Source organism: Vulpes vulpes, chromosome X (genome assembly GCF_048418805.1).
Source record: "Vulpes vulpes isolate BD-2025 chromosome X, VulVul3, whole genome shotgun sequence".
Classification (NCBI taxonomy): Eukaryota; Metazoa; Chordata; class Mammalia; order Carnivora; family Canidae; genus Vulpes; species Vulpes vulpes.
In genome coordinates this window covers 117,261,041-117,284,726 of record NC_132796.1, presented here as the reverse complement: position 1 = coordinate 117,284,726, position 23,686 = coordinate 117,261,041, and the positions used below count along the sequence as shown (strand labels likewise).

Below are 23,686 nucleotides of genomic sequence, written 5' to 3'. Positions count from 1 at the left end.
AGTAGAGTACGAGAGCTCCATCTTTTCAGGTGCTCATCAGCTATTCACATACATGATGCCATTTTTGGATCTCCCAACATCCCAACGGCTGTGCAACAGTCAGGCAGTGTGGTCGTTTTAACTGATTCAAGGAAAAGTCAGACTAAGTGAAAGATCTGCTATACAGAACTTTAAAGACCCATACTTTTGTGATTTTTTTAAGACTTTATTTACTTGTTTAAGGAAGCTCTACACCTAATGTGGGGCTTGAACTCATGATCCTGCTATCGAGAGTCCCATACTCCACCAACTGAGCCAGCCAGGAGCTACTGAAGATCTGTACTTTCCTTATTTTAACAGAAACAGTTACTAAAGATAAGTGGACAAAGTTGTGCTGAGGACAGGTTAGGGGACCTGATGGCACATCAATTACTCGTACAAAAGTAATCGCTTTTAAAATGACTACAGCAGCTTTATTTCTTCAAGCATTTTAAGTATCTCCTCAAAATCCTGTTTACAATTTTAACTTGAGGCACTTCTGCAGGAAGGGCTGTTGAGAAGCAACGGTAATATAGCAGATCGCTTGAATTCAACTTAAGGAAGCTGAGCTTCTGGCACACTTTTACAGAGAGCCTGTTAACTTTAAAAATATCACATGTTTTCCAATAAAGTACAAATTTCCACCATCGCATCTTGACGGGAACGCTGCTAGTTATCTAATGAAACAAAAATCAGATTTTTCAAAAACCATCACTGGAAACTCTTAAATCACCAGATGGACCTGGGACTGATGGGGAGGCAGTGTGTGGCGTGCTGGCTCAACGGCCTGAGGCCTGGGTTTGAAACCTCCTTCCACCACTTTTGACACGGCACATACCTAGCCAATCGCAGAACTGTGGTTCCTTTCTCTCTAAAGTGAGGAGAGAAATGGGCTCCCCACTAATAGCCTGTCTTGGCCTAAGACAAAGAGTCCCCATCAAGTGATGACATCAAGCATGGGTTCCATGAAGGCGAGCTGTCAGCTAGCTGCCTTCTAAGAGACACAAAAGAACATGTCACTTTCAAAGAGGAAGGGCTATAGGGCAAGAGCATTGGAAAGGACAGAGAGAACATGTAAGCTCCAGAAACCACAGAGACATTACACCCTGTTGGGGCTCTGCTGACGGACTGGAATGTGGCTATGGGACATACGCCAGGCTGGTGGTGGTCTCCTTGCTTGCGCAGCTTGACCTGTTTTGCACAGAGCAGCAGGACCATTTTGTCTGGATGCAGGTTAGTGGTGGCCATGCCATGTGTCTCTCAGCAGTCCTGGGGCTGCAGGATAGTGTGGGAGGCTGCAGGATGGGTCAACCAATGATGTCCAGGTCCTAGCCCCTGGAAATCTGCAAACCTGCCTTGGATGGTAACAGAGACTTTGCAGACGTGATTATCAAGATAATGACTCTGAGATGGGGAGATCATCCTGGACTATATGCAGGTGGGCCCTGAATTATACCCCTTGTTTCCTGATAAGAAGGAGCAGAGGGAGATTTCACAGAGAGAAGGCAATGGGATCATGGGAGCAGAGGCTGAAGCAATTTGGCCACAGCCAGGGAATGCCAGCAGCCACATGAAGCTAGAAGAGGCAAGGAACAGATTCTCCCCTAGAGCTTCCAGAAGGAACACGGTCCAAATGAGCCCCCCTCCATTCCCACCTGCTTGCTCTTCAAGGTCCGGCTCAAGGCTACCTATATCTCTGTTCCCTTTCTTCTAGCATGATGAGACTTATGCCTGAGAAGCCCTGAGTCAGAGGTCACTGCAGGCGTTGATCTGGGCTCCCCAGTTACAGCTGGTCTCCTTAGAGAACACCGACAGTTTCTTTCATTTCTTTCCTATCCCCTCTCTTTGGACAAAACTATAAAAATGTACAGGGGCCCTTTATAGAATTTTCCATATTCCGTAGGTTCTAACTTCCATGCACCTCTTAGCAGCCTTGACTCCTGACTTCCTCAGATACCTGAGCCACTGAAGAAGACCTGCTTCTGACCAGTCCCTATTCTAGCTAGCTCAGAGTAAGAGTCTACTTTTCCCAATTAGGCCCCACCCAGGTCTGTTCCTGGGCTTTTGTCCAGACCACCTCTTTCTAGAATGGGTCCCTTTGTCCCTTCTACTTTTAAGCCCCACCAAATCCCAAAGGTCCTGTTCCTTCCACTGCCTTTGCTATGAAGGCTTGCTGGCACTTTACACACTGCACCAGGGAGTACTAGCTTTCTCGTTACACATGCATGCCACCTCTTCAACCATATGGACCTCCCTAATGGCAGGAAGTATGTCTCTTCCCTTTTTCCATCCATAGGGTCTAGCTCAATGCTTTGCATATGAGAGTGCAATACTCTCTAAAAATAAATGTTTTCTTTCAGAATAGTTTTATAGAAAAGTTATAAAGGTACAACAGAAAGTTTGCATTTACTTGACCCAGTCTCCCCTATCACTGACATCCTATAATACTACGGTACATTTGTCACAATCTGTGAACCAATATTGATGTGTCATTAAGTTACTAATAAACTTCTTTTTTTAAGATGTTATTTATTTATTTATTTATTTATGAGAGACCCAGAGAGACAGGCAGAGACATAGGCAGAGGGAGAAGCAGGCTGCCTGTGGGGAGCCTGATGTGGGACTCGATCCCAGGACCCCAGGATCACGCCCTGAGCCAAAGGCTCAACCACTGAGCCACCCAGGTGTCCCTATTAATAAACTTCCTCATTTATTTTTAATAGAGTCCATACTTTATTCAGGTCTCCTTAGTTTTTGTTTTTACCCAATGTCCTTTTTCTAATCCAGGATCCCACCCAGGACCCCACATTGCCTTAGCTGTTACAATTACTTGGTTTTGCAATTCGTTTTTGAGAATGATAAATTAAGAAAAAAAGAAAGTTAGACAGGCCAAATGAAAATATGATTCCTACCAAGTCTGAAAGTGAAATTTGGCTAGGAAACGTTCTATATTAAGAATGCACCTATTTAAAGGAGGCTTTTTGTTTGTTTACACAACAAAATGGTACCTTCTAAAGGTGTTCTTTCCCTCAGATAGCTTCAAGTAGTTTTACTCAAGACTGGAGGTTTCTGATGCCTTTATCAGGATGAAGGATTAAATATAATCAAAGCACAAAGTTCATCCTTTAAAGTCAGTCAATTTGAGATTAGTTTCAATAAAAACAACCTCTCTCTAGGTCCTTGAGGGTCATACCCCGTAACGTTTGGCTAGTAAATTGGCTGTTCTTAAACAAACCTGCATGAAAGACTGAACTAACTTACTATTGACCAGATGGAAAGTGACCTCCCTACAAACTCTCAAACTGTTCTGGAGCAATGTTGTGAAATCTTTAAGTTAGTTAAGCAAATTAGGAAGAGACACAACATTGTCAAATGTAGAACTCCATACTACAAATATTTCATCTTTCACTGCTCAATTTTAATAATGGAAGGAATTAAAAAAAGATTCCTGCTCCACTAAACAATGACTTTCTTCCTTAGATATGTACATTTTTTTTCAAAATATACTTGCCTTGATATGTTCTAACCAATGGGTAGACTCCAAACTGGACAGCCAGTGAGACTCTTCCACATTAGGATAAACGATGTCTTTGACTTTTTTTAAAGATTCCCGCATAACATGAATGTTATGAATGTCTAAGAAGAAAAGTTCGGCGTTATGATATGCATCATCACTTTCATATCCTCCTCCTGTTGCCTGAGAAACAGCAAGACACACAATCAGTCAGTTGGGTTTTCTATTTCATCAGTAACTTACACAAATATTTCAAGTCCTCTAAATCGCAACCTAAAACCTCCCCGGCTTGGATGCAGTGACTGACGTGGCCTGACTTCCCATCTAACGCTGAGCCTCAACACTGAGCCTCAGTTATACTCTGAGCTAGGAAAGAAACAGAACAACAACAACAACAACAACAACAACAACAAAACCCCCAGCAGGCTGGCAATTTCCGGGGGATCTGTAGTTGCAAGAAAAGAAAATCACTTCAAAATGTTCCATAATTACTAGCTCTTCTTCTGGATCTGGGAAGGCAAGAGCGGTTCTCAAGGGTCCTCGTCCGCTATCGGTTTGTAGCGGTACTCTCTGGCAGTGGAGGAGGGGGGAGGTGGGGTGCTGGCTCCCTAACAGCGTTCAGCTTCGGCCCCTCTCTGCTCTGATTTGAGGCAAGGCACTCAACTTCTCTGAGCCTCAATGTTCTCTCCCACAGAATTGGAGATAACACTAGGTAGGTTAAACAGGATTAAAAGCAGTCATGTCCTATCACAGCTGATACCAGCCACCATTTGGTGAACCCCAGTGACTGTCCCAGATACGAAGATTCTTGCTTTCTATCGGCTTCTCTGATTCTTACAGCAATGCTGCAAGAGAGGTATTATCATCCCCGTTTTGCAAATGAGAAGAGATGCTATTTAACTATCCCCAAAGTCACACAGTCATCGGTAGAATTCAAGGCGTCTGAGTGCAAGAGCCAGACCTTTTCCAGCACACCAGGACCATCTGCTCTGCAAACAGCAAGGATGGAGAGCCGCACCACGCAGAGCAGGCCCCCAAAGAGCAAAAGGTTTCAAGAGGAGACAAGACGGCCACCATCCACCACAGCGCCTGCAAGTATTAACTTGCCAGGACAGGCAATCCGTCCCCCTTCATGGCACGGTGGAGATGCCCACTTTCCATGTAAAGAAATAGCAATGTAATAGAAGGAACCTGGCTGCATTCCGCTTAATGCTTTAAAATCTCACGGCACGTGTGGCCTCTGCCCCTTTAAGAAAAAGTTAAATAATTCAGAGACTTGCCAAGAAAGCAATGTTCTAGGAGCTGAAATGGAAGGGGAAGGCATTGGACAAATGTGCTGTTGCTACGTATTGCCTCTTTTCTTTTTATTTATAACAATAGAAAGAATATAAAACTTGTAACTCAGAAGGGCCAATGCATCCTATGGTGCTTTGTTTTGTTTTGGTTTTTTGCCAGGGTTAGTCACACAGGTTTCCTGCAATAGAAGCAAGGTAACCACTTGGATTTCAACCCTGAAGACCTATGTGCAAGCCAGAGGTCTCCGTCTTCACAGACTCTACGTAAGGAAATAGGTTTTATTTAGAAACATATTTTTAAAGCTTGTTACAGACAGCATCAGCAGTAAGTAGACAGTACACAATCACTTGGCTGTTTTTAAAGAAGTCATTAGCTAATGAATAAAGTGACAGACGAGCCATGTTTCCCTCTTCTCAGTTATCCATGCCTCAGGGTATAACACCTTGCGGCTCTGAGCAGAGGCCTCGACAGAGGTGCTCCTACCCACCTGGCAGGCACCTCCATAAACTGCAGGCACACAGCCTGTGAGGAAACAGCAAGCCTATAATGCAATGACAAGTCACCCTCCCACAGATGACCCGCTTCCCTACAGGAAACAGTTACAGTGATTTCCAAAGAGATTCTCACTGCTGGAGTTTTTTTTTTTCACAAATAACTGAAGATAATACGTAGAAAAACAAAAGGCAAAACATACTTATTGTTCCTTGCCAGAGCAAAGACAGACATTAATGCAGCTCCACTTGAACTCATCACAGTGGACTGCGGCAAAACTGAAGCAGCCTGGCACCGGGTCTTATCTACGCCTGGGTTTTGTCTGTTTACTTGACAATTGGCGTAATGTTGGTTATTACGTGGAGGGTGGGCAGTGCAAATTTCTAAATATCCACAGGGGAGGAAGGATTAGGTCCAAAGAGAACAGAAGTCAGAAGAGTAAAAATCAATGAGGCAAGCATAGAGTGAGTTCCCAAAAGTTCAACTTCTCCAGCTCTGGTTCATTTTGAAGTCTTCACAGTTTCCTTCTCTTTAATGAAAAGGAACAACCCAGACAAGCTAGTACGACAGCATAAAGGTTCAAGGGCCTGTTGCTATGGATATAGATGACTAGGGGAGAGCCACAGCGGAGGGAGGAGGGAACAGAAGCTTGGTTTTTAAAGAATGCTGCACAGGTCTTTAAAGCCTCAGTTTTTTTCCTCAATTTTTTCCTTCCCTTCATTTCTAAGAGCACTAGTAACACAGGCGTATTTCCTGGGTGTTAAAAAGGCATTCGAGAATTCTGCTGGGGAGCTGGGGAAAACAACAATGAAAAAAAGATTCTACTGCTATCACAATCAGCTTTAGAGTTAATAAGATGATGAAATGTATAATCATTTTGTACATTTTCGTATTTTAAAATAATCTTTCTAAAGACCTCATTTTAATGTTACATCATCTCTATTTCAGGCTAAATGTATACATGCAAACATTGCATTCTATACACAGTTTCAACTCTGAATTATATATGAGGGATGGAACAGAAATATCTAATGTTACGAATAATGCAAGAAGATATTCATCTTTGGACATAATTTCCTAAATGTTTTACTTCAACTTCTTAATTTACTAGTCAACAACACTCCCTGATTGTTTTACATATAATTTCAAGATCATTTCCATTACTGAAACAAAAATCAACTGCAATAACAGATAGCTGGTCCAAGAGCACACAGGGAGTGGGGGGGGGGGACACTCCCTGGATGCAAATGTGTAAGACACACAATCTGTGTACAAATAATTGTGAGCGGAGCCCCCCCCCCCCACACGCCATTTTTACACACCCTTCTGTTTAGGAAAGCTGCTGCATCTCTCAGAGCTGCTTGAGGACTTGTTTTGCTTTCAGGTTCTTGTCTTGTGCTATGAATAATTGAAGATGCCAGAAAAGTGACCTCGGGAAAAGCAAAGTATTCAAGATGATGAAATTTAAGCCTACAGCTGACGAGAAACAAGAAATCGGAAAGGCGGAATGGTGGTGAACACCTTAGGGCAGGCCCACTGTGAGCACTTGCAAGTGACAACTGGCAATAGTAGGAGAAGGAAAAAACGAAATGAAAAGGAGAAGTCAAAGGACACCTAGGTGGCTGAGTGGTTGAACGTCTGCTTTTGGCAGGTTGTGGTCCTGGGGTCCTGGGATCGAGTCCCACATCAGGCTCCCCGCAGAGAGCCTGCTTCTCCCTCTGCCTCTGTGTTTTTCATGAATAAATAAATAAAATGTTTAAAAAAATGGAAAAGAGAAGTTTAATATAAAAAGCCTAACAATCTGGGGCTGTTCAGTGTACAGGCAAATGGCCTTATACCTTGCAGCAGCTTCTATAGATCTTCTGAAAGCAACACTACCTAATCACTGATGTTCACCAGGATGACCCCAATCAACTATAGGGGTGCTCAGTATACTCTGCCTAAGAAGGCCAAGAGACAACAGAGACAGACTTGCCTTGAAAATAATAACAGTGTGTGCACATGATTATAAAATCCGTGTTCAGAGATCTACTCATTTCTTGAATTATCTTATACAAATGAGAACACACATTAATGAGTATAGTGAAGAGACAGTCTGGATAAAGCTACAGGTTTAGGATTTTAACAATTCTAGCTTCCCACAACTCCTCACAGATGCCTCAGCAGCGTATATATCAAGATGGCTCAGTAATACCCTAACGCGCTCCAAAGAGACTCCAAATTCTGCCAAAATCGAAGTTCGTTACAGTTCTATACTCACCTAATCTGCCTAAAGGTTATGGTCATTTGAACATTAATGGATTCAACTCTCAAGATGGATTTTGTGATTAAAACTACTTCCTCCCTCAGCAAACCAGTTTTCCCATTTCAACTAAAGTCTAACTTCACATAAGCCCACACGTTGGCACACCGTGCAAAAACATTCATGTGAAATACGGCATGCTAAATGCAACAAGATAAGATCTATTGTGTCACTAAATATACTCACCTTGTTGGCCACGGCATTTACGTTGGGTCTGGCATCATAGATTGTGAGTTTAGAAATTTGTCTGTTAGTCTCCCTGATAACATCGAGATACTTCTCATCATCTTTATTCCGTTTACCACTCATTCCGACAAGAGGCTGGCTGCAGCGCACAATGACCGTCTTGTTTTCTGGATGAATCCATGACAGCACCTATGGTTAGTCCAGAAATTTTAAGCTATCCAGAAAGAAACAAATCTCAAAACAGTTAGAAATACATATAAAAAAATAAAGTGCTAACAATCATGATGAAGTGAATCTGATTTAGCCGAAACAGTACTTGTTCACCTGCGATTTTCACTTTGTGTGCCTATAACCAATTGCTTTACTAGTCTTAATTAGCACCACGTCTCATAGACGTTAAATGCTTACCTAAAAAAAGTTCTATCACCTAAAGGAAATAAAAAGCTTCTAATACTACTTCAGGGCTGCAGCTTGCACTGGATTTCCAAGACAGAAATAAGCTTTAACAAGAAGTGAGACGTAAAGGAAATCACCTCTGGTACAATGTGTTTCTATACTACCAACTGACTTCTACAGGTCATCTCCCCAAGAGTCTCAATTCTAGAATCTCACACAGTGGGGAGAAAATCCAAGGGAAGAAAAAAAAAGCTCTCAGGATGTCCAAAGAGCTGCCAGAGGTCCCACAATGAGGCTTGAAGAGCCGTACTTTGCACACAAGCCTAGCACATGTGCTACCTGGTTTCCAAGCTCACGGTGCAGGAGAAACAACACCCATAAAAGGGAGCTAACAATGTAATACAACAGAAACTATAGAATTGTCCACTTTAAGTGGGTGAATTGATCGGGTAGTCAAATTGGATCTCAAAGCTGTTAAGAAAACAAAAAGGGAGCCAGGAGGTGAGTGTGGTGGGCAACAGGGTGGGCTCTGGGGGAGGCACATCTCTGCTGTGGCTGTAACCTGGACATGGGGTTCACAGCCCCTGTCTCTCCCAACTCTTCCTTCATCAAATGGGGTGTAGGGTGTGTGGGGGGGAACATGACTCCACAGCCCTGCTGGGCAGATGAACGAAGAACACATGTAAAGTACGTTCCAGGGGCAGGCCAGGTGGTCTGGGAAGTCAGATCTGGAAAACTGTGAAAAGCAGACACAAGAACCAAAGAAGCTCACTTACTACAAGGCCAAATGCGTTGTCATCTGTGAAGTCACCCCCTCCATGATGGCAAATGATAAGCACTGATGTTCACAAAAACCGATGTGCATAATAATGACAATGGGTTAGTGAGAAAAGATTACATGATAGTGTGAATGAATCCTTGTTCACAGAGTCTTTGCGCCATGCCAGAGACCAGTAACGCAACATCACTGTGGCCCCGAAGAGTCCAAAGGCTCAGAACTAGGAAGCCCTGGGACAAGCACTGGCTGTCCTGGACTTCCGGTTTCTAACCAACACCATGGAGGTGACACCTGCCCAGCCAGCCTCCTATGGCCCTTGCTTCAAGACAGGTAAGAGACATGAGATCACTTTTATGCATGTATGGATGTATTTTTAATTTTCCAGGTTTACTGACAATGTAAGTGATATACAACACTGAGTCAGTTTAAGCTATACAACATGTTGACCTGATACAAGATCACTTCTAAAAGAGAAAATCACTATATACAAGAGACTTATTCTTTGATAAACATCCTCGCCAACTTTTATATTTAAATCACGTCCTAGGCGAGGAAATGCCCTGTACCATTGGCGGTGACCTCCCTTCCTCGACCCCTCTTCTGTCCGCCTGGGAGATTAAGGCTGGAATCACCATGCCATGTTACAGGTACTCTTGTAAGCTGTTTTGCTTCTTTCTTTTTCTTTTGGGATCTCATCCACCTTCTTAAAAGGATGCATACTCCCTTGGCTTACAGGTATAAATAATGGTCACTTCACACCACCACCAAGCATGACTGCTTTCAAAGTATATGGTACTATATTGGGTCATTCCTAGTAAGCTTAGTATCTAGAAATCATAGATAATTAAGGATATACACCTATATTTAGCCACCAAAAGATGTTGATCATAGAGTTGTTGATAAGAGTAAAAGATTAAAAGGAACCGAGATGTCTCAATAGAAAATGGATATAAGACATTATGGTAATAATGTGTGCCCCCAACACACGGACACACACATGCTCATCAGCATGAAAAGTTCTTTCCAAGATGATGCTATGCAGAGAAAGTGGACTGAGGCACAAATACAGGATAATTTTTTTTTTCCAAATAAAAATGTGCTTGCATAGAAGACACTTTGGGAGGACGCAGACCAAAATGTTAACTGTGGTTCTCACTAGGTGGCAGACTCCTTTCTGCTTATCGGCACTTCGTAAAATGCCTAAAATGACTGTGTATTACTGATATGTTAAGGACTTCTGCAACTTTAAGACAAACATGTTTGAGAACATGGGAATGCATATGAGAACATACGTATGCATTAATGGGAACACCGATGATGCATATGGATCATTTCTTTCTTCAGTGATATCTCATAATCGTTCATATTCCTATTTATGCACACAATAACCAGAGTGCTTTCTCATCAATTCTTTTTGTATTTTTATATGGGCTTTTAAAAAAGAACTGAATATCAAATATTAATGATTTCACATTTAAAAGGAAATACGTTTTCTGGGGTATAGTCAAGAGTCAGGTGGATAGAAGGTGTTTGAGAAAGAACACATTATCTACCATTAAGTATTCTTCAGCACGGTAATCTATAAAGATATAGACAGGATGGAGGGCTTAACTTTAGTTTTATTAGGAAAAATAAAGGCAGACTCGTGGCCATTATGAAGTAAGGAAGATCAATAAAATGGCTATGTAACTAAAAAGTTAAGCATTCTATTAGCTCTACTGTAGACTCTCATTCACTCAGGATGGTGGAGACTAGTGGGCAGATGGCAGGGGAGCACACTGGACTGGGCACACTTGTATCTCCTCTCCTGTCTCAAGTCCCATGAAATACACACACACACACACACACACACACACACACACACACACACACACTGACATGGTAGATGTTCAATGGAATGAAGGCATGAACAAAATCAATCCACACTACCCTCGCCTAGTTCTCCTGCGGACAAGTATTAGCAAGACAGCTGGCCAAGGCAGGGGTGGAATTTATGGCTATGGCACAGAAAAGTATGTCACAACAGAGCAGAAGAAGAGGAAGTAAACTTGCAACTCTAGCTGGCACTGTATTCTAGCAAAATGAGCTAAAGAGCATATAGTCAAGTACAATATAGATCATTAACATATGAACAGACACTCATGATTAGAGAAATGAGTGAATTTTAAAAGTTATGATTCCTATTATGTCGATGTTGTACCGGAGTTCCACACAAATGTCCTTTTAAGGACAAAAAATGTCTAGACTTGGGAGTTAAAGGCAAGGTGACATTAAATCTTAATTTCTTCAATCCTTGTTTTTCCAAAAATCTGTTATTTAGCAAAACCACAACAAAACAATGTACTTATTATGACATGCCCTGAAAATTAAGAGAGGAAAAAATTCTCTAAATTTTAAGTCAATAAAATTTATGCACACAAAGTAGACAGTATGACTCATACATAAATATTTAAGAGCCAAAGAGAACTTTGTGAACTAGGTCCAATGATACTGTAAGTATACTGTCTGGAATAATCTGCATTTGGCTCCAGTTTGCTAACGGCATTTAGGCAGCTTGCAAATGTGATGAGGATGAGCTAGACCTACTAAAGGTGGGCACACATGAAAGGCTGTACTCCTGCACTCTAACACAGGACAGACAGCGTGCCACTTCCAGTAGGATTCAGCCGACGTTCACGGAGAGCCCATGATACGTCAGGTATCATACTACAAAGGTGAAAACCATAGAACCCCTGTCCTTTCATCTTTCCTTCCAGCTACCACTTGGTTGACGTGTGCATTACTTATACCCTCTCTCGTATGAGAATCACTTTATGCCCGTTCTCTGTCCCTGATTGTGAGCTCTGGAAGACCGGTGCTGTCTCACTTCTTTTCCCATTTGGCATAGTACTTTGCACTCAGAAGGCACTTAAAAATCATATGTGGATTGCAATTCCCAGAGTGTTTCTCTGACTTGACTACTATTCTTACGGGATAAAAGGCAGTCTTTGAGGAAAACATTAACTGTAGTACTCACTGGAATTCGATTTCTGGATCTAAAAGTTGCAACTCTCCTGAGATCGTCATCTGAGGCACGATATGGAACCACCAAGAGAGCAGGATAAGTGTCACAGAGCTCATAGCACTTGTTGATAAAAGTTATTCTCCAGTGGTGATTGGGCAAGCCCTGTAGGAAAAAAGGAAGTCCCGAGTCAGTACCGCATGACTCCATCTCTGGATTTGGCCTCGGGTCTCCTTTCTTCTTTCTAGCAGAATCTGCACATGCCTCTTTGACCACAGGGTAGTGATGGTCTAAGGGTTTATAATAAAGGGAGCCAAATCAGTAATCCAGACAACATAAGAACACAAGACAAAACACTAGTGGTTCCCATAATTCTAAAATATCATTGGCAAATACGGATTCTCTTGAATTTGAGGTCTTCCTTTATTTCATGTCAAACTATTTCTTGCTACTTGTACAATAAAGATAAGCCCAAGTTCATCCCCCACTTGTGTACCCCACCCCCGCCCCAAAGAAAAGTGCATCATGTAATTTTAACCTGTGTCTAACTGAGGGTAGCAAAGAGATCGGGCGACTTCCTCTCCCTACTCAAAACAGAGTGAATGCTTCCGTCTGCTCCAAAGTAGAAAGAGGCTAAGTTCATGAAGAAAGTCACAGAGGGGAAGTAGAGGAAAACCCCTCTGGGGAGGCTCATTTCGCCACCTCCTAAAAGTCTTTTCAATCAAGTTGTTTGGGATCGGTGATTGCTCTATAGGTTGCGTGAGAAATACAGGCATCTGCATTCTGAGCACGCTGCTGATGTGACAGGGAGTCACGGAGTACACCTCCCATCCTGTTATCCACCCACAAAATCGTCTAGTGTGGGCAAGATTCAGAGGTGGTGGAACAGTCTCTCCCCATACTCACAAATACACAGATACACACACAAAGGTGAGCTATGTGGGTGCTTGCTGTGGGGACAGACATTGTACCTTTTCCTTAGGTCTGGTCCTATAGACCACGGACCAAACAGGTGAGTCTGACGCTGAATCCAATTAGAGAGTTATAAGTCCCACGAGAAAGTTATAAGAAGAAAAGATGAAATATAATGGCAGTCTCGAACAAGATACCGTCAACAGTTCATACATGCATGCAATCTTAAACAGGAACTGTCTTGTTTCAAGCTAGAAACATGGACCTAAAAAATAAGTCTTCATATTGTCAGTAATGCTCCAAAACTAAGTTACAGATATTTAAATACACAATGCTACCGAGGTCTCCAAAACATGCCAAATGTTTTCATGGTTTTTCTTCTGCCTTAATAGCTGACCCAGAATAGAGGTCATTAAAAGAGAGGTATAGACAGTCTTTGAAAACTCAACTGGCTAAAGCTGACTTCCGGAAGTGTAGGACGTACTACCTCATACAAGTGACCTAAACTCCTGCATCCACATCCCTGAGCATCGAATCTGCTGACAAATATGCACACCACTGGCCAAGACTAAGAAGCAAACAAACAAAAATCAGTGTGGGTGCTTGGTAGCGGAGGTCGTGGCTAGAAGGTTCTTCTCGAGTCTAGGGTTCTATGATTTTACTTTACATTCACTGCGTTTTCATATAAAGCAACTGGGCTTGGTCTGATTCTCAAAGCTCACTCAACAAATTTGCTGATTATCTTAAGAGCTGTGTAGGATGAGAACTATGAAAAACCCCATCACAAAACTCCTGGCTGGCCTAAAGATCGGGTTAAACCAGAGGTCAGATTGCGGCTCTTGTACATAATACGCACAGGCTCTTCTGCACAAAAATGCCATGAGAGACCTTTGTCCCTGAACGGCAACATTGTGCCAAGCCTCTTGCCTTTGTTACAGCAAATAAACATGCACGTGGGTGAAGTTTACAGAAGAGAGCAATAAAAGCAATTCTAATACAAGTTTATCGAAGCTTTCTTAGAAAAGTCATCATTACAGGGAAAGGGTTCTAATTCATTTCAGTCTGCAAACCAGAATAAATATAATTTGAACCTACCTGTCAGTGACAGTTAAGCCCCTAGATAAGATATGTAAATATATAGTGACATGAATTCCTAAATAGTAAGGTATAGAACTTTGATTTTTCTAGACTCCATGTATTTGATTCATTTCATGAACATATCATATGGCTACAGAATGAGCTCATAAATTACACAGTAAAAGATAAAATAAGCTATAACTGCCATTTACACTGTACTTCGCAAGGATTCCACTGATGCTCGAGGAGCATGACCGACAAAATACTGTCACCATACATGTTTGCAATTCACGGCTTCCCACGCAGCTTACTGACTTACCTGCCTTCTGTATTCTTCGACTGGATTATAAACTGTCCACCCATCCACGTTAAACTTTTCTTCGTTTAGAAATGCAAATATTGGCTAGAAAAGGCAAAAGGAAAAAAAGAATTTAAAGTTCAGCGTGACGGAACTAATAATCTACTAATACTATGTCCTCCGCGTTTTCACCCACCAGATTTGCCTACCATGAAATCACAACCCAAAGCGAGCCTTTCAAAAAGGAATTAAGAATGGAAAATGCACACCAGGCTTCATGCTACCTTCCATCTTGAGGAATAATTACTTCTGAGACCTCAATTTTCTATGGCTACAAACATCTCTTTTAAATTATTCTTTTATAGATAAAGTTCCATGAAAATCAGATTTCCAGACCAAAACACACCTGCTCATTTTGAACAGTATTAGCAATTGATCAGGTAAGAGCCATTTAAAAAAGAAAAAAAAAAAAGGAAATTCAAGAATAACTATTAAACCGACAACTGTCTCTGATGGGAACAATGACATGTTTATCTATTTTAAAAGCGACAGGATGTTAGGAAAATCCTTAATTAACTGTTCTCTGTGAATTCTGAATCAATGCCCTGATCTCTGTGAAATAACAGGACCCAGACCTCTCTTCTCTCTCTCTGTGCTCACTCTGGAGGCGATATTGATGAATTTTACGGCTTCAAATACCATCTATACTCTAGTGACTCCCAAGTATCCATGGCTCTCCAGCCCCGACTTGGATCTGCAGACTTGGCTGTCCAAGGGACCACTGTATGACTCCAGCTTGCCCCGAGAGGCATCTGGTGGACTCCAAAGTTAACATATCCAAAGCCAAACCCCTGAATGCCCCCCATTCTGCTCCTCCCACAGCCTCCCCATTTCAGTAGATGGCAGCTCCATTCTTCTAGTTGAGCCCAAAACCTTGGTGTTATCCTCATCAACTCACAGCCATCATCCTGGTCTAAGACTCAACCATCGCCCATGTGCATCGTTATAATAACCTCCTGCCTGGTCCCCTACTTTTCTCTTCACCTCTAAAGTCAGAGTAATAGTGTCACAACCCAAGTCACCTCAAGTCATTCCCCTGCCCCAAATCCTTCTGTGGCTTTTCATGTCATTGGAGGTCAAAGAGGAAGTCTGTCCAATCGCCCACCGAGCTGTCCACCATCTGGCCACGGCCCCTACCAGGCCTCTGCCCTCCCACTGCTCACCCCACTCCTGCCACACTGGCCTCCAGTGCTCATCTCCAAAAGCACCAAGCACATACCAACATCAGGGCCTTTCCACCTGCTGTCCAGCTGTCAGAAACATTTTCCCCCATGGCTTTCCTCTCTACTTCTTCACATCCCTGCTCCAACGTAACCTTAATCAGTAGGACTTATTCTGACACCCTATAGAAAAACTACATGCTACCCCCCCAGAACAGCACCCCCTATTCTCCTTCCCATTTTATTTTCCCCTATTATCTGTGATCATTTGACAGATTATATATGTACTTGCTTACTGTTGGACTCCTACTGTCCCCTCCCCTAGAACATGGGCTCCATAAAGACAAGACACCTGCTTTGGTCACATCCTGTCTCCCCAGTAACTGGAACAGTATTGAGTCCATTGTAGGCAGAATATGTATTTGTTGCCCCAGTGAAAATGTGAAGCTTCTACAGCCCCTGTACAACTACTTTCTCTGGAGGCACTGTGGGCACTTTTTCCTCTAGTATCTCCCCTGCCACCCATTTTCCTGTCATTAACCTATAATTTAGCATGCCAGCATTCTCTCCCCTACACTACAGAGAATTTCTGGAAAAGCCTTGCTTGGTGGGAATGGTTTTACATATTTAAAAAGCAAGAGAAAAAAAAAAAAGCAAGAGGTGGGGATCCCTGGGTAGCTCAGCGGTTTAGCGCCTGCCTTTGGCCCAGGGCATGATCCTGGAGACCCAGGATCGAGTCCCATGTTGGGCTCCCTACATGGAGCCTGCTTCTCCCTCTGCCTATGTCTCTGCCTCTCTGTGTGTGTCTCTCATGAATCAATAAATAAAATCTTAAAAAAAATAAAAAGCAAGAGGTTTAAGGTAAAAACTGATCAAGAACAAGATCTGGACTGTCTTCTTGAACTTTCTAAAGCACAGGGCACCCTCAGCAATCTCAATTCTAGCAGTGGTCAGCCCAAATGCTGTGTGCTCTGCAATGGGTGGCACACTGAGCACGTGACATGGATCCAGCTAAGCAATTCGTTGAGGCTTTAGACTGACATGGAATCCACGGCAATACTTAATTATTCATACCACTGCAGGAAACAAGTGATTTCCGTGTTAACTGAAGTTTAGCTCAAAGACTGGCACACTTTTGATGAAAACAGCCCTAAAATATATGGTGTACTTCTTCATCCTAAACAGGATCTGTAGAACGTATGAAAGCATTCTCTTGGTGACATCGGAGTACTGGATATTATACTGATCAGTACCTGGCACAGGTAAATACTCAATACTGCTGAATACTGTGCTGTTGACATACTTGTAGAAGGCAGATGCTTAGAGACATAGGGCTGTCGTACCCCTTAGAAGAAGACGTATATAAGCTGCTTTCTTGAAATTAGTTCCTGATCTCAACTTTTTTTTTGTTTTCTGTTCATGTTGTTTGTTTATTTTCAGTTATTTGCACCTTTCCCATGGAGCTCAAGTAAATATGGTGACCTTTCAAAAACAAAGAATAAGACTACGAACTCAAAGTCCAGATAAACCTTTCTCTCCAGAAAAAGCATCATGTGTGTTAATGCTATCAGTATCCTTTGACTTGCCAGCAGCATTTTCAATATAACTATTTTTCAGTCACAAATAATAAAGCAACTCCTTTCCTGCTCCAAATATTCTCTTGTATCTTATATTAAAATTACTAATAAGTATAAGTTTACAAAATTATTATCAGAAGATGAAAGTTATATAGCCCAAACCAAAATTATCTCCATAATTTCTTTAATATGCTTGCTTTAAGGGAATTCTGAATGCAAGTAATATACAAAATATTGTCATTAATAGGAGAGTGAGTACAATGTCCTCACAGTTGCAACATCTCAGGTGGCCTTTCTCAAGAAATCATTCTGGAATAACACATCATGTTTGAAGTGACATCCAGATATCTAGGATAAGACCATGAACTGGCATTCTTTACCTCTGAAACATGCTTCTGAGAACTCTACAATGGAAACAGCTCTGAGGTTAAGAGCTAAGAGCCAGACTTGGAGCTCAGATATTTCAGAAAAAGTTTATGAATCACCTAACAGCCAGATACACATGAAATATACAGGAGTACATCTAATACGGAATTGGAGCTTAAGGTAATCATCCAAATAAAACAGCTTACAATTACAAGAAAAAATACAATTTAAATTTTTATTTATTTATTGGGGGGTGGAGAGCAAGCGGGGGAGGGGCAGTGGGAGAGGGGAGAGAGAATGTTAAACAGACTCTGCACTGAGCAGGGAGCCCAACATGCGGCTCAACCCCATGACCCCGAGATCATAACCTGAGCCTTTCAAAAACCAAGAGTTGGCCACTTAACTGCACCATCCAGGTGCCCCAAGAGAAAAATATTTTTAAAAAAGCATTACTTGTTAGTTTTTCAAGAAAAACACAAGTTAAACACAAAGTTGTTGATACTTGGCTCTACTGAGAGGCAAGCATTTGAAAAGGACCAATTTTCTAAAGTTGAATGTACTCAGACTTACTTCCCAGATATTTTCATTTTTACCTTTTTTTCCCTCTTAAAGATTCAGGTAAGAGAAAGAAGCAAGAGTTTTAAAACACAAGCTCTCAACAGAGTGACATAAAGGTGGATTATTACAAAAAACCCACTAAGCACTAAAGCAAGGCAACAAAACCCTTCAGCCATACCTCATTATTACAAAGTGGTGACTTGTCTAATTAAAGGTCCTGCCTGAAAACTGTTAATACCTTAATGGGTTACATGCCTTGAGATTTTTAGCTGTCACTTATTTTCTCTTACAGACAATATATATGTTTTTTAAGGTTTTGAGTCTTTTCGGACTTAGCGGGTAACCATTTCCAGTTATTCCTCACTATCACCCTGGGTCGCTGGGGACCCTGTCTTTGGGAATCCCAGGTGCCACAGAGAGAACTTCCCTTTCTGAGGATGGAGCCAGGAGTCGGGCCATCATTAAGTTGGTCACACACACTGGTCCCAGAATCAGGAGTGTGTTGGGGAGCCCCAGCTCAGGAAAGCCCCCAAGCCTAGGGTTGTGCCCAATGGGGGCTTCGGGAGGCCCTCCACAGCTTTTTTCCTCCCAGGGCCTGGTCCCTCAGCCGGGCTCTGCCTTAGGGTCAGGAGAAGGGGTCTCAGAAGGGGGGCGCTCTCCTGTGATGAGATGCTAGGGGATGCCCAGGCTCCACCTTGCCCCACCCCACCGAGCCAGAATTTCCAGAGGCAAGGGATGGGGGTAGCTGCCCTGATCCTGAAGGGCTACGTGCAGTAATACACAACCACACTACTCAAGAACACAGCCCCAGGCTTCTGAGTGTGCTGGCTGTCGGCAGGGGGCGGAGGGGGCTGCTTCACTTTTTTTAGAAAGTAATTTCGAAATACTTACAGATTCAGAAGAAGTTACAAAAATGTACAGGGAAATCCCATATGCACCTTGCACTCAGCCTCCCCAGTGTGAGTACCTTGAATAGCTGGAGTACAGTATCAAAACCAGGAAACAGACACCCTTACATGCTTACCCTGGCTTCAAGGGAGCAGGTCTATCGTTTATTTGACTCTATATTAGTATTTGGGCATGTCACCAATGCAGATTCCTACTAGTCAAGAGATACCATGCATGGAGATTTAAAAAAAAAAAAAAAAAAGCAATCATGTGCATTTTTTCCAGGATTAAAAATAGCACAATGTAACATTTAAAAAATGTTAAAGGACAAAGTTGAGATGAAAATCTCTGATTTCACACTAGGGATAAAAACAGCTCTGACAAAGAGAATGTAACTTGTCATTTAAATTTTCCTACATTTATCACTGTTGTGTCTCGTGGGGGGGGGGAAAATCTGAAAGGACAACAGGTTTTAGCTTTCATTTATTTGCCCATTATTTTAAGATTGCACCTATATGAAGATGTACCAACTCACTTAAAACACCTAGACTGGATTTATTGCTATTTAATACACTCTATAAATGTCGATCAACTCATGAGTTTCCTTCCTTCTTTTGAGGTGAGAGTGTTGTCCCATGAATTGGAATTCCTACATTTCATGAAGCCCCTCGCAGACAGCCTCTTCCCTCGAAGACTCGACACACTGTGTCTCAGAACTGGATTCTGGAGAGTCAGATTTGTAAAAATTGAGTATTGTGCAAATGGGTGGCAGTTACAGAAGCAAACTATTTTCATAGTACCCAGGTGAATGAACTGATAAGCTATGTAGATTTAACAGTGCTTTCTTTTTTATAAAAGATTATATTTATTTATTCACGAAGGACACAGAGAGAGAGAGAGACAGACAGACAGAGACAGAAGCAGGCTCCATGCAGGGAGCCCGACGTGGGACTCGATCCCGAGTCTCCAGGATCAGGCCCTGGGCTGAAGGCGGCGCTAAACCACTGAGCCACCTGGGCTGCCCTAACAGTGCTTTCAAAAGATGCTGCCACCATGCATGGACACGAGTTTTAGGAAGAGCAGACTTTTTTTTGGAAGTAAACCAACTCTAACTCTGAATACCTAGCATTAAAAATCCAGAGGACTGTTCACTCACTCCTTCTTTCCTGATGGAATTTTGCAGTGTCTCAACAGGAATTTAAGTGAGCTTTTTTTTCCCCTCTAATTTGATTTCTGAAATTGAAGACACCCGCCTTTTTAAAAGCTTCCATCTACCGTTTAATGGTGCAGCAATGTAAAATCACCTCATTTTCATCTTTCAGGTTACACTTAAGAAACAAGACCTCTTCATATAAGGAAAAAAATTCCTTTCATTAAAGTTGGCTGGAAAAAAGCCAAAATTTTTAAGAAAGAACCACAGGACGTACTGAAACGTGGCAAAGTTTATAGTTCAAAGTAACATCTTTCATGTAACTGCATCAAAAGTAAGTTAATCCAAAAATCTGACAAGAGTCTCATAGGTCAAAAGCACCGAGCACATAAATTACCATTTATACTTCCGTTTGCTTAAATAATTCCCCCAGTCCTCTTTCTACCACCTTCCCTGGGGAAAGTGGCTTCATATCTTTGGGTTGCCATCGCCTTCATATAGAAATGTACATATTCACTTATTCAGGAGGAAAAGACCCCAAAGTACATCTGAAACGTCAGCTGAAACCATTTGGATAAAAAGCCTTCTTTCCTACTTGCCCAAAATCATAATCATTTAAAGTGACATTTCTCAAAGTTCATATGCCACACCTCCTCTCACTATACCTGTCTTTCCTGGCAATTTTGGCTATGTCTATGAAAATGCCAACGATTACATCTGGGCCTGGCAAATAAACCTCACCCTGGAGATAGCTCCAGGTCTATACAGCCACCTGCCACATCGATGTCTATGTCTAGTCCTATAGACACTTGCAACTCCGCACATCTGAAATGGAAGGCACCGCGTCTTCTTCACTACCCCCCTATGCTCCTCATCTTGACCTCTGGCGCCACTGCCCACCCACTGGGTGGATTCTTCCTCGCAGGCTGGGTCCTTCCCTATCATGTCATCCCTCATCATAACTACGTTCACACCATCAACGAATTCTACTGATCTTCTAGATCTTCCTCAAATCCATTCTCTCCTGTCCTCCCCAATGTCCCATTTCAAGGACTCATTATCATGAATCTGGGGGAGGAACAGACATCTCCAGAAATAAACTACTGTCCCACTCCATCCAGTCTGCATGCTACAGCCCAAGCAGTCTTTTTGAAATTGAAATTTAATGTGACTTCCCTGCTTCAACCCCTTGAATGGCTCCCCTCCCATTCAGATACAAAGTAGAACTTCTTGGTGGGGCATGGTAGGCTCTGCGAGCTCTGGGGCCCAGCCTCCTCATCTAGCATCATCTCTCACCACTACCACCCACATGGACACCAACTCACATGTGAGTCCAGTCTGTGTCCAGCCTCTTCACATTTGCATATACCACATACTTGGCCACAGCCCTTTCTGCCTAGCTAACACTCTTCCTCATTGTCCAGGATTCACCTCCTCTAGAAAGCCATCCTTGACACCAAGCCCCTTACTTCCTGCTCCCCTGATACCCTGTGCACATGCATCTGTATCATATGCATTTGTCTGTCCTCCCGGACAAGTGGGCATGAGCCCCAGCTCCCCGAACCTAGCCAGCAGGCAAGCAGGCATTGCGTAAGTGTCTGGAGAGGAAAAGCAGGGAGGAAAGGGATGGAAAAGAGGAGGAGTGAGGAGAGGCCTGCGCTAGCTGACCTTGCATCTTATAAAGCCTCAGTGGTTAAAAGAACATTACTGGCACCTAAAGGGTGATTGATGCAAGAAAAGAAACACCCAGAAATCAAACACAGAGACCTAGCTGTATGATAAAGGTGGGATTTCAAGTAAGTTAGTCAACAAATGGTGTTGCAACAACAGTGGAAGAAAGGTTTGGATCCATATTTTACATGGTAACCCCGAATAAATTCCAAATTGATGAAATATTTACATTAAAAAAAGGGCCCGGAATTTTAAAGAAATATTCTAGGGATAATTCTTCCATAACTCCGAGTGAAGAAATCACCCCTAACAGGGATATAAAACCCAGGAGCTATAAAAGAAAACTCTGTAGACAAGAGTTAACAACCTAGCAGGCCCGGCTGCTCCCCTTAGCTCTGCTTGTGAGGCTGGACTCTGGGAACCTGGGTCTCAGGAGAGTTCCCATCGCTCCCTAACTGATAAGAGTGGTTTATGGTGCCTCAATGTATAAACGTGGTTTATGCTTAACCCTCACTTTCCTTCTGAGAGGCAGTGATTGGGGTACACACCAGGCAGAGGATGTCTCATAACCAGCCTCCAATAAAAACTGTGGGTGCCAAGCTTCCCTGGTGGGTACATATTTCCCATGTGTTGTCTCAACTTGTTGCTGTAGGAATTAAGTGTCTACTGTGTAACTCTGCTGGGAGAAAACTCTGGAAGTTTGTGCCTGGTTTCTCCCTATGCACCTTTTCCCTTTGCTGCTTTTCCTCTGTACCCTTTTGCTGTAATAAATCACACTTCTGAGGATGGCTATACATTAAGTCTTCTGAATTCTCCTAATGAATCGTTAAACTCGGGGTGGTCATAGAGACCCCCATCACAAAAAAATTGATAAATACAAAGATTTTTTAAAAAATTCCCATAGCAAAAGCCACCATAGTCAAAAGACATGGGGAAAATATTTGCAACTTGTATTATGAGTGTAGCTATTACATAAAGAACTCCTACAATTAACAAGAAAAAGACCAATATCCCAAAGGAAATATAGGCAGAAGCCACAGAGAATCAATAGAAATACAAAGAGCTCACACCAAAAGATATTTAATTCCAGTCAAATAGGATAAATACAAAATAAAATTATGAATCCACATTTTTACCTATTAAATTAGTGCAGATCAAAAAATCAGAAAGCATTCTGGATTGGTGCAGTTGGCTAACAGTCCCTCAAATATGTCCATGTCCTGAACCCTGTGACCCATGTCACATTATCGATAATTCATGGCAAAGAGAATTAGGTTGTCAATGGAATTAAGATTTCCAGTCACCTGACTTTAAGATAGGAAGAGTACCCTGGACTTCCCAGGAGTGCCAATGTCACCGTAAGGATCCTGAGATGTGGAAGGAAGCAGAAGAGCTGGAATCAGAGAAAGAGAGTGACAATGGAATGAAGTCAGAGTAATTTGGAGGACTCAACCACTGCTTTGGGCTCTGTAGATGGAAGAGGCTGTGAGCCGAGGAACGTGGGTACCTCTAGAAGCTGGAAAATACAGTCTAAGAAATGGACTCTCCTCTTGAACCCCCAGAAGACACACAGCACTACACATACTCTGACTTTAGTCCAGTAAAGATCCATTTTGGACTTTTGACTTCCAGAACTGTAAGATGCCAGACTCATGTTTTTATAAGGCACCAAGTTTGTGGTTGAGTACTACAGAAGCTATAGGAAACTATAATAGAGTTGGAGGGGAGGTCTGGAAACAGGCACTCTGACACACTGCGTGTGGGAGTGAAAGCTAGCACATCTTCTCTTAGGGATATTTGGTAATAGCAGTAATTCTACGTCTAAAAACGTATCCTACGACAGACATGAGCACATTCAAGATGATGTATGTGCAAGGTTACACTCACTGCAGTTTATATAAGAGCAAATGATCAGAAATGATCTCAATATCCATCAATTGAGGTTTGAAGAAAGTATGGTACGGTCCACAGAATGCTGTATGGTCA

At 42.4% G+C, this 23,686-nt stretch overlaps 1 protein-coding gene across 5 annotated transcripts in view; it reads right to left on the bottom strand.

The window, feature by feature from the left end:
- Positions 1–23,686, bottom strand: part of MTM1 (myotubularin 1) — a 97,474-nt gene that overhangs the window by 17,241 nt on the left and 56,547 nt on the right. For all 5 annotated transcript variants that reach the window (XM_072744093.1, XM_072744091.1, XM_072744092.1 and 2 more), the window contains 4 exons: positions 14,292–14,375; positions 11,999–12,148; positions 7,809–7,997; positions 3,530–3,715 (listed from right to left, as the gene is read on the bottom strand). In XM_072744093.1, coding sequence (XP_072600194.1) covers positions 3,530–3,715; positions 7,809–7,997; positions 11,999–12,148; positions 14,292–14,375 — 609 coding nt within the window. The remainder of the gene's footprint in view (positions 1–3,529; positions 3,716–7,808; positions 7,998–11,998; positions 12,149–14,291; positions 14,376–23,686) is intronic.